At 40.6% G+C, this 19591-nt stretch overlaps 1 protein-coding gene across 1 annotated transcript in view; it reads right to left on the bottom strand.

Moving 5' to 3' along the window:
- LAMA1 (laminin subunit alpha 1) overlaps positions 1-19591 on the bottom strand; it is a 147831-nt gene that overhangs the window by 15976 nt on the left and 112264 nt on the right. Inside the window, exons 43-54 of the mRNA XM_026659235.2 lie at positions 18964-19080; positions 16994-17176; positions 16509-16663; positions 14445-14588; positions 12865-12998; positions 12395-12545; positions 11706-11830; positions 8553-8703; positions 7548-7692; positions 2349-2490; positions 818-932; positions 433-603 (exon numbers count right to left, since the gene is read on the bottom strand). Coding sequence (XP_026515020.2) covers positions 433-603; positions 818-932; positions 2349-2490; positions 7548-7692; positions 8553-8703; positions 11706-11830; positions 12395-12545; positions 12865-12998; positions 14445-14588; positions 16509-16663; positions 16994-17176; positions 18964-19080 — 1733 coding nt within the window. The remainder of the gene's footprint in view (positions 1-432; positions 604-817; positions 933-2348; positions 2491-7547; positions 7693-8552; positions 8704-11705; positions 11831-12394; positions 12546-12864; positions 12999-14444; positions 14589-16508; positions 16664-16993; positions 17177-18963; positions 19081-19591) is intronic.

Genomic DNA, 19591 nt, shown 5'->3' with positions numbered 1-19591 from the left:
GTAGTATTAGGGTGAAACTGACCTGATTCTTTTCAATTTCAACCTGTCCACATAGCAGCAGCAAAATCAACAATGCTCTGGTCAGTTTTCACTCTGCCACAATTCTGCAAAACCATGAGCAGCAGCAGAGGTATTGGAGTTGTCTGTCTGCAGAATCAGGAACACACCACTGCACTGGTTTACGTTTGGCCCATATTTGGAAGACTTTCTTTGCAACCATCAGGGCTAGATATATTTTTTTAATTTGTAATGAAAGTTTACATTCTGAAAGAGTGGATGTCATTTGCTTGAGAAAAACTTCCTACTCACGCCCCAGTGGATTTTTTTCTAGCATTGCTATCCAATTTATATTCTTAAACTAAACAGGTGATAAGACATGTTGAAGCAAAGTTGTGAAAAAGTATTTCAGGTTTAAAAGCAGTTAGTACCGACCAAATGTGCTTGTCTGCGTCGTCGCTTCTCCATTCCTTTGTTGAGACCAGCCAAGATGATGCCACTACTGTTCTTAGTAGCAAAAGTTACCATCAGTTCTGATTCTGGAGACAGGGACTTAGGTAGCAACTCAATGTAGCCATCATTCAAGATGCTAACACTACGGATAGGCTGTTTTGCAAAAGGAGAGAAATAAATGATAGCTTTTGTCCCCTATGAGATGTCCAGTGCGAAAGAACAATACCAATAGTGGACTAATTGATAATTTATCAATAAATCAAAACACTTCTACTGTCTACATTTAATCACAAAACACTGATGCATTGTTTAATACACAGCAATAATCAGAGTATAACAATCCAGCAGAGCTGCCAGAGTTTTCTACCTCCAGTATGCAGCCTTTTCTCACACCATACGAGTTTTTTAGCAAGTCAAAGGTAGAGCGGGATATTTCCAGGTTCTTAATGCATCCCACATATGTTCTGCTGTTAAGCCCTTTCCTGAAAGAAAAACAATAGTTTCCATGGTAAAAACAAAACACTGGTTTAATAATTTAAATTGAGATTTATTGGGGAAAATGTAAAGTTACATTATTTAACAGGAAAAGAAGAGATTGATTTAAAGGGCTGATCCTGCTCTTTAAAGTCAGGGTTAGTTTTCTCATTGTTTTTAATGGGAGCAAAATTGAGCCAAAATGTAACTGCACAACATACATTAAATCTTATCTGAACTACCAAATCTAGAGGAGACAGCACTAAAAGCTGAAACACACAAATGTACAGCAATGCACTGCAAAACCAAAGTATGACTCATTTCCAAAGCTGGGGGGGAGGGGGGAGGAATCCTCAGCTGCAATGACACATGCTCAGTGAGGGAGGAGGTAAAGGCACTCTATCCCACCTATCCCACCCATTCCTTATTATTAGAGCTATCCCAGGAATAAATTGTTCTCTGGTGCAAGTTAGAACAATCTAAGACCTGGTCTAACTTGGACTGGCTCATTGTGCCTTCCTAGGGGTTCAGTTGTGGGCACTAATTATCCAGGCACAGAGATGCCATATAAAAATCAAACTACCTCATTTGCAGGAAAAATCAGATATAGACTTTAGAGCCATTATATTCAGGCTGAATTGAAGCAGCTTGAAGAATTGACCAGTGTGGGTGTGTAATAGAGAAAGCATATGATGTAAACTGGAGACATCCACAAATTATTTTTTTTAAATGGCTCCTATTGGGATATTTTATTTTTGGTCGTCCTCTAGGCCAAGTACTGAGACGGAGTTGCAAAAATTCCATTTTCAGATTTTTTAAAATGTATGCTGAAGAACAGGTTTTTTTCCATTAACACTAGTTGGAAACCATGGTGTCTACATAAAATTTACATGCATTCAGACTATGGTTTTATTTGATTTTATTTTACACTTCAGTAACATATAGACTGATCTGGCTATTTTAAAAAGAAACAAGGCCCTCACTACTCTATCTATACGGTATTTTAAAACCATAAACATTATAAACAGCACTGGAGTAATGACAATTGTTATTTAAATAAGAGGTATAAAGTATAAAGACACTTTAAAGTATAAAGACATCAGCATGGACTACATCTTGTAGATGGGTCAGTTGATCCCTGGCACTTAGTGGTTCTAATTAGGTATCGTGGTCTCCTCTCTGCTTCAGTTTCCCCATCAGTAAAATGGTGACAATGATGCTTACCTCCCTTTGTAAAGCACTTTGAGATCCACTGATGAAAATAATTAATAATAATGAGTAATGGCCAGATCCTCAGCTGGGGTAAACTGTCATAACTTAGTAACTTCAATGGAACTATAAATTTATACAAGCTGAAGATCCTCCCCAATACTTACAAACACGTAAGCAGAGGGAAGAAACAGAAGGAAGAACGAACTCTGTACCTCACAGCCCTAGATCTTGGCAGTCCACCAATGTAAATTGGGTCCTTATCTGAGCGATTGAGGTCTGAGGCTACCCCAGGGGATTCTCCTTGCTTGGTTTCTTTATAATTAAGATTATATGCATCCATGACGGCTAAAATTCCTGCAAAGAAAGGAAGTACAGATCAGTGGATAAAAACACGAAGACATGATTTTCTAGCGTGGCAATATTTTTGTATAAAATGTACAATAATTTCCCAAGTAAAACGAATACACGTATAGTCATTTTTTCATTATAAAAGTTGAATCTATTTTACTCTCAAGATTTTAGATAAGCTAGCCAGTTCTTTTACCAAAACCAAACAGATTTTGGAGAAACCAACAGAAAAGTATCTATGTATAATAAATAAGGATATGATTCTGTCACAGCGGTCACGGATTCCATTACTTTAATGGCCCTCCATGACTTCTTCAGCTACAGCCCACTGCCGTGGCAGGGCTGGAGCAGCTGCCAGCCCCTGCCCAGGAGCAGCAGCAGGACTGGAGCAGCGGCTGGTGGTCAGCCCCCACTGCAGGAGCAGTGGCCCAAAGCCGCAGGAGCAGCAGCCAGAGCAGCGGCCCAGGGCCGCCGGAGATGGAGCAGCAGCCAGGGCCAGAGCAGCGGCTGGGGCCAGAGCAGTAGCCAGTGACAGGTCAGCCCCTAGGGCCAGAGCAGCGGCTGGGTCTACAGCAGCCCCCGGGGTAGAGCAACGGCCAGGCTGGGTCAACCACCACCGCAGGAGCAGCGGCAGGACTGGAGCCCTGGCCAGCAATCAGCCCCTGGCGGGGTTCCCACTGTAGTCCTCCCCTCACAGACAGGTCACGGGCTTCCTTGAATTTTGGTTTATGGCCTGCGTCCTGTCTGGGACTTTTATTAAAAACACCCATGACAAAATCTTAACCTTAATGAGATCATGGGGATTTAAAACGAAATAGCCCCTCTGTGAATGGACACGCCCTCACTCTTCTGGGGAGGAGACTAACAAGCTCTTCTGCCCTGTTCAACACCAACGAGGGGCACTGCAATGCTGGAGTGGGTGGAGTTTAAAAAGGGAAAACTGCCCCACAGGAAGGAGCGGTGAACAGGAGAAGGGCTGCTCTGCCTCAGAGACTGCTGACAGCAGAGAGGGAGACAGCAGCAGGCCTCGCCACTCTCAAATCTGCCCAGCCCAACTACAAAGCAGTATGTCCCGAGAGGAGGGGCCAGAGATTGACCCCATTAAAAGGCAATAAATGTGTTGACAGAATAAGCCGAAAGGGTTGAATCCAGAAAGACTGCCAGATTGCCAGGCCATCTTTGCCTTTCTTTGTTTTCATACAGATTTCCCTCTCTAAGGGAAAAAGAGGGGAGAGGACCTTTCTTTTGGCTGTTTGTTTTACTAAGAAAACCCCTCATGTGCTACAAACTGGGGGGGGGGGGGAGAGAAGGACATTATAAATTAACAGAAGTGGGGGCCCTGCTCCCCCACACCTTCACAAAAGGGAAAAGCTATTGTCTAAAATTTATCCCCATGAGTCACCAATACATCCTGACCACAAATCGACTCCGTAGGTTTGGGTAGTTAGGAGTTTTGCTAAACCCTCCATAGAATTCCTGCATTTTAGGTGCTCAAATGCACTTGTTCTCCTTTGGCTTTCCTTAACATTCTCGCAATGCCTAAGAGTGCTGTCTTCTGGAGGTCACTGATTATGATGTCTCGTATCCTAATGTGTTCTTGAATTGTTCATTCGTACCCTTAGGGATTGCTCCAAGTACTCCAGTAATCACGGGGATCGTATTTGTTCTAGTCTTCCATAATTGTTCCACTTCATGGCAGAGCTCTTCATACTTCACCATCTTTTCTTCTTGTTTTTTTTTTTTAAATGTTTCTGGCTGCTAGTATGGCAATATCAATTGCCATGTTCTTGTTTGTCTTTTCTACAAAAACTGTGTCCAGCCTCTTTGCCTGCACCGTTTGGTCTGTGAAAATTGCCAGATCCCATAAAATCTTAACCTCTTCATTCTCTAGAGCTCTTTCAATGTGGTGGTCATAATACCACATGGTTCATTTAAATCTGTTATTTGGCTCAAAGGCTCCAATGAAGCCAGTTGGTGATCTCACTGTGTCTGGTCATATATTCCCTCCCAGCTCTTGCAGGAGCTCAACACATGTGGCACCATCTCATCCTGTTTGGAACATATTCTGCAGTTTGGAGAGTAGTTATGTCGGTCAATGTTGTTTCCAATGTAATTAACTCTTAAGGGTACATTTACAATGAGGCTCTCTGTCAGTCTCTTGAAGTATCCTTTTACTACTGTTCAGGGAAACTGCACCTGCATCCCCAACCGGCCCCTCTCTTGAGCAGAGACCACGTCTCTCTCCCTCCTGACCAGGTTATTTCCAGGTTGCACAGCTCCCTGCCTATCCTGTGAATTCCAGAGCAAAGTTAGACTGTGCTAGCAGGCCTGTTTTCCTATTCTCCTGAGTAATTGTGTAATTGCCACAATTAAGTTACCACACAGCTCTTTCTAAGCAGGTGAATTTATTCCTAAAGTGAAGGCATTAAAGAGAAAACACATTAAAACAATAGAAGAACCCACACACATACTAATAAGCTTATCAGAGATCACCCTAGCCCTGGCCAGTGAACAGTCCTTCAAACCCAACTGTGGAAAGTCTACACTACAAAATTAAGTCAACCTAAGTTACATTGATGTACAGCCACTGCTGTAATTGAATCGGTTTTACCCGTCCACACTACGCTCCTTGTGTCAGTGGTATGCGTCCTTGACAGGAGCGCTTGCACTGATTTAACTGCCAGTGTAGGGCATTGTGGAACAGTTTCTGAAAGGCGGCAACAGTTCAAACAATGTAATGTCTACACTGGCCTACCTGTGTTGACCTACCTACATTGACTTAAGCGCTATGTCTCTCTCAGAGGCGAAGTTAAGTCAGCGTAGTGGGCGAGTTACATCAGTGAGAACTACATCTTAGTGTAGACACTTACAGAGTTAGGTCAACATATGCTGCCTTACGCTTACTCTTCTAATTCCGTAGTGTAGACCAGGCCTGTGACAGTCTTGCTTCAAACTAGGCTCTATGAAAGTCAGCACCCTGGTCACTTAGAACACCTGGGGCTCTGGGTGTGGCTAAGGTGGAACAGAGCACTGACACGGGCTGGTAGCCTGACAAGCTAATGAGGTGATTAGATCACCAACTGGAGAACCCAGGAAGGAAAGCAGAAAGTTGAAAAGGCTAAGTCAAGGAGCAGGAAGGGGCTCTTCATAACTGAGGCCATCTGGTTGTATTGTACCCGGAGCTTAAGAAAGAGACAAACAATAAACACATGTGGTGAAGGTACCTTGGTGGACCTGTGTGCTGATTAATTCACCGAGGGTTTACCAGCCAGGGTTTTCCTGGAGAGGAAATCGGAGCCCATTCACACCCACCAAGAGGTTTTTCTGTGGTCACAAGTTCATCAGCTGTTAGCTCAGAACAAGCACGCTCATGAATCTGTGAGTTACTCCTTTAGGCTGTTTGAGCCTTTTGATCTTGGGAACAGGTAATTCAGAGACAACAGACCACTCCCCTTGATAAAGCTTCAAAAGATCCAGTCCAGATTTGGGCTTTTTCATTCACCTCCTTGCAAGTATTTCCTAGGAAGCCTGCCCAACTCACAGATGCTTGTCTTAGCCCTTTGTTTAAAAGAATCCTTTGAAGCACATAACACTTCCACTTCCCATTAGTTATGTCTCCCAGACAAGTTACATACAATCCCACAGTAACACATAAATATTTACATTTACATTTTTAATACAGTGAGCTCCTAAAATACTTAAACTAAGTTTAACTTAATTCAGTAAGGTTTGTCCAGGATACTGCAGGAAGTTGTCACACTGTCACACCTGCTACAAGCCATGAGTTTGCTAATATTTGATCACTAATGGGTTCGATCTCTCTCCATCACTCTCTGTGCACTGATTTCTGTGTAACTCTTTCAAGTCTTTCTTGGGCAATTTGCTTTCTCTTTTCTTTTATGCTCTCTTGCGCTGGGACACATGCTCAGCTATTGCTTATTCTTGCGATCAGAGGATCTTCACTTTGGTTGATTCCTCATATAATTTGCTGTTATATTTTTCATTGTCTGTAGCAAACCTTTTTCTCCATCATATCATCAGATGTACATCCTACCCACCTCTTGACTCTTGATTCATTACTCTGTGCATCACCAGGAGCTTTCTTGTTTGGATGTCAAATGTTTTCTTCTCTTGATTCCACTTGATTGCTCTGGCAGTGTATGGTACTACTGGAATCACCCACATATTAATGGCTCGGATTAAATTCTTCTATGTGAGTTTTATCCTAAGAACGGTTCTTATTTGTCTGTAATATTCTTTCCTCAGTTCTTCTTTAACTTCCTCATGTTGTAACTTCAACAGTTCCCCGATTCCAAGGTATTTATAGAGGCCATGCTGAGAGATATCTTGGATAGTACCTTTGTTAACTAGCATGCCATCTGACTGTACCAGTTTCTCTTTACAAACACCAAATTTTACAAACACTTTACAAATTTAGCCATCCTAAGCCATAGCTTTATGTTTTTGTATTATTAATTATTAATATTATTATTATTACAGTAGCACCTAGAAGTTGTCATGGACTAGAACCCCATTGTGCTCAGCGCTGCACAAACACTGAACAAAATGATGGTCCCTGACCCAAAGAGCTGGACTGCAATGCATAGAATACTGAATATCAATTAAGACAGGGATGGGATGTAGAGCTAATGACAGGTCAGAGAAAAAGGTCTGCTATTAACCCTTATGGACTCCTCTTGTGCACTTATAATGAGGCTGTGGAGGAAACAATTGACTATGAAAAAGATAACAGTGTTCCAGTGTTTAAAGACTATTTAAATGTGCTTTCCTTTCTTCCTACACATTACACCTAAAAAAAAACGAATAAAGGGAATAATAACAAGGCCAAGCTTCATTCATGCATCAGAGTGCGCATATGTCATGCAACAAACTGGCATTGCAGTTACTTTCAACAAGAGAGTACCACAAAAATGGCTGTCAAAGAATGAATGTGCATTGGGAATAACCAGACAAAACTGGCATGGAATGATGACATTCCTAATGACTACTTCAGACACTTATTTGTAAAATCATAAACATTTGCTTTTCAGTCTGTGTCCTACCTTGCTTCTTGTTACGACTGAATGAGATTTTGTACCATGTTCCATTATTGTAACGATTTTCGGTTGTAAGCGTAAGAGGTCCTGAACCAAGATCAACAGTTAATCTAACTTTGCCATCAACGAGCTCTAGGGACAAGAAATCTCTCTGCAGAAAAAAATATACAGATACACTGAGTAAAAAAAAGTATGTAATAATGAATACTTCAAAGGTCTTGGAATATCTTTATAAAAAACTGCAAGTGACTAATGTATACAAAATATCTTGTACTCAGGGCACCTACTTTTCCTATGTTCAGAAAATCTAATCTCTTTAATACCATTTTAACAATAATAGTAATAATAATAACAACATTAAGTTAGCAACAATCAGGAATCCTAGAAATCTGTTTGCCACGGAAAAACGTGTACATTTGCATTTTTACAGTGAATCTAGTTTTTACTACTGCCATCTGGGACAGACAGCCCAAGCCCCAGTGACCCATTTCATTTCAATCACAGAAAAACATGAATTTTTATGTTTTTTAATAGGAGAATTTTACGGTTTTTATCATGGGAAAACCTCGGACCCCTGGTAATAATACTCTGGAAGGATATCCCCGTGTTTGGATTCCTTTTGTTTTTACCCCATTACTATGCAGGGTGGTCTGACCCACCATCAGGATTAGTTACCCCATTTGCTGAGGCAGGTTTCAATAATAAATGTCACATACATTTCCTTTGTTGATTTTGGGCCTCTTGATAATATCTCCTTAGATTACCACCCTTTTTTAACATATTTTGAATTATCATCATGGACTAATACTCCATGGAGAATATTTATATTTTAATTCTATTGCTTCAAAGAGATTCTCAGGGTTCAAAATCATATAAGATATCCATGTCACAATACAAGGTGATAATTGGTTCCAAGACAGAGAAGCAGAAAGATGGGGAAAAATCAAACCTTTACAAGGTTAGTTTCCAAATACAATTTTGATCAATGTAATATCTCAACAGTTTTCTTACAGTGCCATTAGAAGCAAGATACAGTAGGAGCCCATTAGGCGAGAAAGTGCTGAAAAACATGATTATCTGAGTCACAGTGGAGCGGAGGGCCCTCTCCACAACTGAATATCCACTGCCGTCAAAATGGAAAGAAGTATCTTCATCCTGGGGGCTATAAAAATGAAAAAAGAAGTTGCTGAAATACTGAATACCACAGGACAGATTTGCATTTTTCCAAACACAATATTTCATATGCAACCTAGGAGAATGAAATCAGTTGGGGCAGCCACTAGCAATATAATTAGGAAGTGAGACCGTAGAAGGAGACTTGAATCTTGTATGTCATGAATAATTAAAGGATTCCAGCCAAGCGCCACTTTTATTATTGAATATCTGAATATCTAGTTTGGCTTTGGGGGAGAATTTACCCAAGATAGAAAAATCAGTCTTTACCACTCTTTATAAAAGAAAAAACACTACAGTTCCCAAAGGAAAGAATTAATTGCTACCACTCTGACTCTCAAACTTACAGAATACCATGCATTTTTCCAAATTCCTTGCATAACTGCATTTACATTACAGCAAATATTGCATGTGATGAAGTGGGTTCTAGCCCACGAAAGCTTATACCCAAATAAATTTGTTAGTCTCTAAGGTGCCACAAGGATTCCTTGTTGTTTTTGCTGATACAGACTAACACGGCTACCACTCTGAAGCAAATATTCTGTTATCTTTTTTCCTTGCAATGCTTCTAAAAACTACATTTTTATACATAATCATGCAACACCCTCTGCTGGTTCTAAATGGGACATTCTACAAAAAGTTGTTGCCAAACCTATTTCATTTCAACCCTATTAAATATACAAACATTTAGAGATGTAAGCAGAAAACACTCCTGCAAAATCGTACACTGACCACCAGCATTACCTACTGGTGAAGCAGGGATATGGCAGGATATATCCCTTTTCCATTACAGTTCTGTCTTGTGAGGTCTTTCCCTGCTTTTGTGGCTCAGCCCCCTCCCTAGCCAGGTCACATATTCCAGTCCATCCTTTTTGGGATATACAAAAGAAAGTCTGATTTCGGGGAAGTCTTTCAGTGCCTGCAACGGCTTCAGTACTTTCTCCTGAGTCCAGGGACTTGGAGTTTGGACTCTTGAGCATTCAGGGTTTTCCCCTGCTGGATTCCCTGCCAAGTAAAGGGCCCCAAACTATTCCTTAATTCATTGTTCTCCAGCATGGGGTTTGTATACCCCATCGCATACCCTTCCCCGGGTCTTGTCTTCTGCACCCAGGTCCCCACCCTCTTGTGAAAAAAATATCTGTGTTTTGGTCGGCCTTCCCAGCTTGGTGAAGTGCCTAAAAACTACACGGCTGTAAGGAAAGCTACCACTGCATAATTCTGGGGTTGGCATTCTTCATGTTGTTCAACCAGCAAAGACAGGATAGTCTGTTACTAACAAAAAGGGGAATCCCAGCAAACAGTATCTTAGGGCATCTACCGCCCATTTCTCAGCTCAGGCTTCCTTTTCTATGACTGAATAGGCTACCTCCCATGGGAATAGTTCTCTACTTATATAGAGGACCAGTGGTTCCTCTCCCTCAACATCCTAGGAAAGGACTGCTCCAAGTCCGACATCAGAAGCATCTGTTTGTAGTGTTTTTGGAAAAGTCTGGATAAAAAGAGCACTGGTTCCTGACACAAATGATTTTCTTAGGACGGGTATCCCTCACAGGGCTGTGAAGGGTGCTGTAATTGTGACAAAGTCAGGTATGAGTTATCTATAATAGGCTGCTGGGTCCAAAAAGCATCGTCTCTGTTTTTTGTTTTGAGATGAGGCAGGCTCCTAAGGCCTGTACTTTGCCAATTAGTGTTCATAACTTGCCCCTCCGCACAGTGTAACCGAAGTATGTAACTTCCCGGTTTGCCATCTCACATGTGGCCAGGTTCACAGTGAGTCCAGAACTCTCAAGGGCCTGAAGGTGACATGTCGTATTTCCTCTTCCATTGTGTCCCACATCTTTCATGGGAGTGGTCACGTGTTCTCATGGACCTGTTGTCCTGGTTCAATGGCTATGTGATGATACACAAGGTGAGTCCGTTCAACGTGGCAAGGTTAAAAATATGGCATGGAAGGATTCAATTAGCTTCAGCATTTGGGCCTCCTGCTTTGGTTGAAGCTCTTCCCCCATCGGTATGGCTTGGGATTCTAGGGTCACCGGTGCTTGAGGGCCTACTTCAGGTGGATAGGGTGTTATGAGGAGTACCTTTTGGTCTTTACAGGCCTTCAGAATGTTGGTGTGGTATACTTGAGTTTCCTTTTTCTTCCCTGGATGCCAGATTTCTTAGCTAATTGATCCTCCTTGTCTCACCACCTCAAATGTCCTCTTAGATCACTTTCTACCTAAGTCCTCTTCTTCCCCACAAGATAAGTTAAAGAATCAAATTAAAGTTTCTGCCCTTTGCAATCAGTCACCAGTCTCTCCTTTGCAGGCTTTGGCAGGTCGGTGTTGCCAGGTCTCTGGCCGTAGAGTTCCTGGGCTGTACTTCCCCAGAGCTCTGCTCCCTTCCACTGCCTGCCTCCCATAAGCTGCTCTGCTTCCCTTTTTAATCTCCACCTCCAGCTTGTGCAGGCTTTGCAGAAATAGCAGGTCAGAGCTACTCCTTAACCCTTTGTTCTCCAGTGTGGGGTTTGTACACCCCATCACAAGTCCACAACCCCTTTCCAGAATAACTGTGAGAGTGCTAATAAATATAATAGCCACAAATTTGGAGTGGACTTTTAAAATAATGCTTTAGACCTCTTTCTTTCACTGGGGAGGAATAAATATGCCTTGTTTGAAATGATTAGACAAACCAAATATTCCAAAAATATAGATGTACACTGGTAGTTATTAGTTTCAATGGACAAACACACACAACCAATGTGAAAATATATGTGGCAAGTTGTGGAGCCATGTGATCAATTGTAAAACCATATCATGAACTGAAAAACCATATGGTAACTAAAATTTGGCATTCACCTTAAAATTCCACTAATCATCAATGCAGTACTGCAATTTACATGAGTGCACCACACTTTTTAACTAACATACAAACATATATAAAAGGTTATGGCTATATACAGACACTCCCACTCTATGCTTTTCAGGAAAACAGTGGTCAAATCACTACCTTCCAAAGCATCCGTTGCATGCGCCCTCTCTTTCAATGTAGTTCCAAAGACCAATAGATTTTCCATTCAAGGATGCCTCTCCCATGCATCCTTTAAAATGAGTCACCTTAACAGCAGGCGATTTCTATTAGAGAGGAAACATATTAAACGAATACACTTAATGTTAAATACTTTGGAACTGCTCCAGCAAACTTCTCCATTCAGTTCTGATTCATGTTAGGGGAAAATCATAACAGAAGAACAACAAAAATGTTTTAGCATTATTATTAATAATCAGACTTCACATCGCTGTGGAAGAGTTTTGCAATAAGTAAAAAAGAAAATTAAAAGTCCTGACCCATTTATACTCAATTACATGGATAACAATGACAAATTATAACTAGTCATGGAGGACAGGACATAAGGAAAAACAGAGGAGAAAGGAAACTATTTAGTATGAATTAACACCTCCTACGCATTCACACTCAGCACTTCAGAATTACCATTTTAAACACAGTTTCCTGGGGATTTTTATAATGAGATGATAGCTCTGAATACCATTTTGCACCCTTGCCTTTTGCACAGCTTGCCTGACATTTCTTGGTCAATTATCTCTGTAGAGTATCTAATTGGTGCGATTATTTCTAATTGAAAAAGTATTTCTAACAGGATAAAAACCATTTACAGTATAGCATTTTCAGATTTTCACCTTGATTTGCCCTCCAAGTCCTCCAACAAATATTAGTGTTGATTTGTTTACATCCAGTACAGTAGCTGTCCCAGGAGCAGTTGCAGTTTTACTTAAGGACTTCTGATTAGAGCTCGTTTCCTCTATGCTTAATGTACCAGTTTTCCCAAACCTGACAAACACAAATACAAATGGATTAAACACTTTCAGAAGTTACTGTGCATGGTCCCGGCTTACTACTGAACTACTTCTTGCACTGGGTAGTTAAGTAGCCCGTACACTTCTACACTACACTAAACCACGCCTCCACATTAGGTAAAAATTCATTTGAATTTACTAGCAGAAATTGAACTTTCATTTTAATCCATTTTACAGAATAAAATATTTATGTTACTCACATTAATGGTGTCCTGGGCTATCAGACTCCTAGGTGCTACGGCAATATAAATAAATAAACAAATGAATGAATGAATGATCGAAACCTCTGTTACCTGGTTATATGTATTCTGTGCCATTTGTTGTTATCAATTTGAAAATTTGGATATTCCAGTCTTGTTGCTCCTGATCCCACATCCCAAAGGAAGGCCACCTTACCACGTCGCATCTCTACTGCCAGGAAGTCACTCTGGAAAATGGTGATTCTTGCTTTAACGCATTACATAGAGTATGTCATTTTGTTTTGTTTAATAAATTTCTTTCCAGCTGGATGAAAATCTCATATCTGTTTCTAAAACTCTTCCTATATATCCTACCTTCATGGATCTTTACGATGAGCCAATCATGCCTAAGGCTGCGAGTTTGTCACGGATTCCATGACTTTCTGTGACCTCCGTGACTTTGCAGCGGCCAGTGTGCCTGGCTCAGGGGCAGCTCAGGCAGCCCCTGCGCCAGTCGCACCGTCTGCTGCTGGGGCAGTCTCAGGCCACTGCGCCACACTCCCAGCAGCAGAGTTTGGTGTGGGAGGGGACAGGGGGTTGGGGCATGGGACGGGTGAGGTGAGCTCTGAGTGGCGCCTACCTGGGGGGCTCCCTGGAAGCAGCCACATCCCCTCACTCAACTCCTAGGTGGAGGCGTGGCCAGGTAGCCCCGGTTCCCAGCCAATGGGAGCTGCGAAGCCAGCGCTCTGGACTGAGGCAGCGCACAGAGCTGCCTGGCCACACCTCTGCCTAGGAGCTGAGTGAGGGGGATGTGGCTGCTTCCAGAGAGCCACCTATCCCCCACACCTGGGCTTCCCACCCCTCCAGGGGTATATAGTAAAAGTCATGGACAGGTCACAGGCCGTGAATTTTTGTTTACTGCCCGTGACCTGTCTGTAAATTTTAATAAAAATACCCGTAACTAAAATGTAGCCTTAATCATGCCCAATGAAGGAAACACCTGCAGTAGAACCAGCAAATTCATCCCAGTGGTATATGTCTATTTTCCCTCTATCTTCTCCCCTCTCTTACACCTGGAATGACCTCAAAAGGTCAATGTAGAAATAACAGGAACATGAAGCACTGCCAGCGATTGTATGGAGCTATGCAAACCATGCATCTACTGGGATGGTGGGGAACTGACACTGTGCTGTCATGGGAGCCCTGCCTGATCCCAGCTCAAGCGCCCGACAAATGGTGAGTCCACCTTGTAGAAGGAGGATTCCATGCAAGATAATGTACACAAGATCACCTTTATCTTGTATAAGTATTATCCCATACATTGAGCAAGGGCCTCGACATATGACCAACAGAGACAAATCTTGCTTTCTCTGTAAGAGCAGGGGATGATCCTGGCACCAAAACCAGTGCACTGTGTGCATGTGTGGTGCAGAGTGAGGGCAAAAGGCAGGATTGCTGGATCTTCTGTTCTTATCCTCTTTCCTGCAGGGTAGGGTAGGTGGCATGTAAGGATCTGTGGGGATTACATCAGCCCTACCATGGTCTGGGACAGGGGATCATTTCCCTACTTCTCCCATATACATCTGCCCAGTCCCTAGCCTGAGTACTTGGTACAAATAAGAATGTAAGTCAAATATATTATATATTCAAAGATAGGCAACATTTTTAGTGAATCTCCACAACACTGAACTTACATTGCCACTGCTACCCAAGTAGAAGAGGAGGTTGTCAGGTTCAGTTGTTTTCACATTTAATGTTAAGGTGTTGTAGTTAGTGGAAGAAATTTGGGGTGAGTAGGCACGAATACAATCTCTGTCCGCTGAGATTGCAACTTTAATCTGGAAAAAAAAAATGGTATACTCTGTGTACACAGCACATACGTCTGGAATACAGATTTAGCCTTTGGCTAGCTAAATTCAAGCCATGTGTTGAGACAACTTCATATGATTCTAAATATTTGTCAGTAGGATTAGCTACAAACACACACAACTATTGACTGGCTGGATATGAGTTGAAAAAGAGTAGTGGTTTAGATTATATAGGATAGGGAAGAAAGAGGTGCCTCAGAACCTACTGGTCTAATCATGGGATTTAGAGCCAGAAATTCATCATCCAATAATAAATCTTGAGCTTGAGGGCACATATGAGGAAAAACACTCTATTAATAACAAAAAAGACTAGAAGTCTTGAGAAAATGTGAAAGGTCTCAGGGTAACAAAAATAAATAAAAGACAACAAACTTTGGGGTTTACAATGAGACAAAAACAAGGTAGCTAAAAATCAAATAGTCAAAGCATCTGCAAGAAATAGCAATGACAGAATTTTAAATTATTAGCAAAAAAAAATTAAGTAATTCTTTAGAAAATCTGTTTAGGAGCCATTTAAAAGTTTAATTTAATAAAGATGCACTTACATGGCAGATTTCTGACTCAGATTCTCATTGTTACCAATATTGGACTCATTGCTGCAAACACATGGGCACTCTGCTAACTTTAGTAGTTCTGTTGACTCACATATCTGAGAGTTTGCATGATCCCTAGCCCATCTCTATTTCTAGTAAAAGCTAAATCAATCAGACTGAGGTGCAAGACATCAGGATAGCTCATCTTCAATGCCCAATTCAATATTAACTCTAGAAATTAGTTGCAATGATAAAAACCCTTATCTTCACCAAATTCTCAGAAAAATAAAGATTACAAGGGAATAATATGAGTCTTTAAAACTGAAAGAAAGGATTTTACTCATAAGAGTTGCACCTTTTTCCCTTAGAAACCTCGGTAGTCTATGATACACCAGAAAATACTACTTCCATTGTTCTATACCAGGCTCATTAACTTTCCATGATCAGTAGATTGTGAAAAAGAAGCATTCATGTGTATGCTGGGTTTTATTGAAAGCACCAAAAGCTTGGATATTTTTTGTCTTTTAAATCTAAAATTTCCCTCTGCCTTAAAATGATATGCCCAGGCTTAAATCAAATGTATGGGGAAATGTTACTGGTTTCAAAAACTCTCTTTGTGTTCTAATTATAACAAAACATAGTTCATAATGTGGTTTAATTGCTTTTGTGACTTTGAAGTGGATCAAAGTTTCAAAATGACCAATGTATTAATTTGAAATGTGGCTATTTTGTATGGGCAGCAGCTTCTAACAAAAAACAAAAAAAGTAAGGGTTTAAGTATGTGGATTTGGTTAGATATGTTTGACAATCTTATTGACAGAATTGATGCTTGCGTTATGATTCATTCAAGGAATCTCACCATAATCCTTTATATCACCGATAAATCCATTCCAGCCTCTCACACCAACTCCCTTCCAAAAGCCTGGAGATGCACCCCCCCCTCCCGCTCCAAAAACAATGCCAGCTCTATCCCCTCATTTGTCTGTTGCTCACACAAACAACTCTTTTCTTTCTGGCACATGGCATTGGATTATTTTTAAAGGAGATACTCCCTTAAAAGTAAGAGGCAATGGGGAAAAAAAGAACAGGGAAATAAAACCATAAAATCTCAGTGCTCTGACAAACCACAGAGGCAAAGAGATCATAGCTCAAAGTCCGAACTCACACCAAATGCCTCAGTATTGCAGTATATGAGATATTGATAACACCAATCACTTCTGTTACACCAAAGAACAACAGGATGGGTGGGTTAAAGAAGGAGTATACAGCTTTTTGCCTTTAAAATATTTTTTTGTTGAGGAGGCACAAGGGAAACCAATGAACTTGAAGCTAGAAATTGCAGGAAAGATGTACTTACAGATGCTGCCTGTTTGCGGGCTTGACTGATCAGCTCTTTAATTTCAGACAGATTTCTGCTCAGGTTCTCTTCCAACATTTTCAGAGGTTTCAGCCTGTCAAATAAAAGATTGGCTTGTGCTTCCACTTCTTTAACTTGTCTTTCAGCTGAGGCTGCTGCCAAAATAAGAATGAGACGTTCAGACAGGTTGAGAGGGAAATTCATTATTCATTCCTGAACTGCATTGGCCAAAATGGTATATTTGGGGTCATTTATTTCAGTAGCTTTAAACATCAGAGAGAAAAAATATACACGTATAAAAAGCTTATGTGATTTCTATGTATTCTGTTTAAAAAGGAAATCTACAGCTAGTGCATTTTTATTTATTCGGGCAGAAACTTTCAGTCCATCACACTATCCTTATTTTAATACTAATTAAGTTTAAATATTAGAATCATTTCTACATGCAATGACATTTCTACTGTGCAATGAAGCAGCTAACTTACCAGCTTTTGAGGAGTCCATTATAAGTTCATTGGTTTTCCTCAACGTGTCATTAACCTTGGACAATTCAGAAGAAGTGTTCAGCAGCTTCTGATTGAAATCCACAATGTGGCTTAAACCAGCAACAGCACTTGTGTTAGCCGACACAGCCAGCTCTTTTGCTTCAAAAATTTTGTCACTGGTATCTGAAACATATTTACATTTAAGGATTATTTATATATCCCAATTATCAGAACAGTAATTTTTCTTAGAGGTTTAACAGAGTCACGTAAGTAGCGACAGCAGGATCAGGTTCATAACAAATATTTCAGGCTTGACAAAAAGGAATCATTCTTGGCATTCTAGACTGTATTGTTATAACAACATGTTCAAAGCTTTATAATGATTATAATTGATGGCAGAAGTTACATTTTTAAAGATTTATAAATTGGCTGAAAAAAGTTATTTTCTGGCTGAGCCCTTATATGTAAAATATAATCCCATAGAACAGGGGTTCCCAAACTTGGTTCACGGCTTGTTTAGGGTAAGCCCCTGGTGGGCTGTGAGATGCTTTGTTTACCTGAGCATCCGCAGGTACTGCCTATCACAGCTCCCAGCGGCTGTGGTTCGCCGTTCCCGAACAATGCGAACTGCGGGAAGCAGTGGCCCGGCCCGCGCCTCTTCCCGCAGCTCCCATTGGCCTGCGGACGCTCAGGTAAACAAAGCGTCTCGCAGCCCGCCAGGGGCTTACCCTAAACAAGCCGCGAACCAAATTTGGAAACCCCTGTTCTAAGGGATTATATACTTCTCACAATGCACAGTCAACCTGTGGGGCTCCTTGCCAGGGGATGTTGTGAAGGCCAAAAGTATAACTGGGTTCAAAGAAGAACTGGATAAGTTCAAGGAAGATAGGTCCATTAATGGCTATTAGCCATAGTCAGGGATGCAACTCCATGCTCAGGGTGTCCCTAAACCTCGGACTGCCAGAAGATGGAATTGGATTGCAGGGGATGGATCACTTGATAATTGCCCTGTTCTGTTCATTCCCGCTGAGGCAGGTGGCACTAGCAATTCTCTGAAGACAGGATACCGGGCAAGATGGACCATTGGTTTGACCCAGTATGGTCACTCTTATGTTCTTATGTCAGTTAGTAACCCAACCCTACCATTTAAACATCGCTTTTTATTTTCATTAATGTTGCATTTCGATGCAATTTAAGATCCTGTATTGTGAAACAGGATGTTTTAAAGCCTGAGAGTTAATGAAAAAATAGTGCTCTAAATCTTGAAAACAGTGCGGATCTAGCACCAGCTATGGAAGCCACAGAGATAATTCCCATAACCGAAGAAACATTAATAGACGTATCATATATATTTTTTAATTTCAATTCTACCCGTTAGCCTCTATGAATTTCGGGGTTGTTCTTAGTTTAAAATATTGACCTTTTAAAAAAAAATAATAATAATTCTTGTATGGCTTTTGAGCAACATGGAAAGTAAGAGAGCAAAGGACTTTTAGAGTTAAATGAGTCCAGCATTTATATTGTCAAAACATTTAGATTTAACATTTAAGACATATGGTGCAGTGAAGCTGATTTTTAAACAGATTGTTATTATGGGAAAGCAAAACAATTAATCTCCAGTACAGTTTTTTCCATTTAAAGCTGATTAAGAATTTTAGGACCTGATTCTCTTTTTCACACAGTACAGTTTTGCACCAATATAGTTCCATTGCCTTCAGAGTTACTCCTTATTTACACCTGTGTGAGAGGAGAAACAGGCTATAATCTTTACCTCACAATGCAGTTTCACTGTTTTCCATTAAATAAATGGAAAACATCTAATTCAAATTCCTGTTAAGGCAAGCGACTAAATCAGCCTCCAGTCTGATTTATTGCTAGGCTGCTCTATCGGACTTCAAGAAGGACTATATTGTGTTTGTATCAGACGGCATTGCAATAAGGACATGTGTGTCAAGATACATTTCACTTACCATTAGACAATGCTCGCAGTGCCAGCAGTGAATCATTAAGCTGGTCAGTAATTTGATGAGCACTCTCCTGAATCTTTTCCACTTTTTTTTTCAATCCATTCAATCTAGACACAAGGCCTGTTGGAATAAATAGCTGTGATTGTTCTATGCACATACAAATGTTAGGACCATACAGTCCAGACTAACCCTACATTTTAAAAATATTTAATAAATTCAATAATTGATCCAAGGGAGCTTTTTTGTTTTCTTAAACAGAACAAGTATTTCAGCAAATGCATAGAAGTGCAATGTGAGTACGGTAAGCTTCACACTGCATCCTCAGTTACTATATCACAAGTCCATGAAGATTTACTCAGAGTTGTCCTTCTTGGTCAGGTCAATCAGTTTCGGGTGAGAGAAGAGATGAAGGGAAAAGGTTTACTTTAAATAATCACAAAGGAAAATTACTTTCTTCATTTGTCAGAAAAATAGAACAATAACTAAATTTATCTGGGATACATTGTTTTACTCCTTTACTGTATATACCTGACTATATAAAATGTTTAACTTTAACTTACGTTCATTTAAAAAAAAATTAAAACTTTGTTAACAGTGCAGGAATAATGCTATCACAGTACCATTAAAATTG

Source organism: Terrapene carolina, unplaced genomic scaffold (genome assembly GCF_002925995.2).
Source record: "Terrapene carolina triunguis isolate 2854851 unplaced genomic scaffold, T_m_triunguis-2.0 Scaffold58, whole genome shotgun sequence".
NCBI classification, from domain to species: Eukaryota; Metazoa; Chordata; order Testudines; family Emydidae; genus Terrapene; species Terrapene triunguis.
Note: the sequence above shows the minus strand (reverse complement) of the source record. Positions and strands in the feature narration are given on the sequence as shown.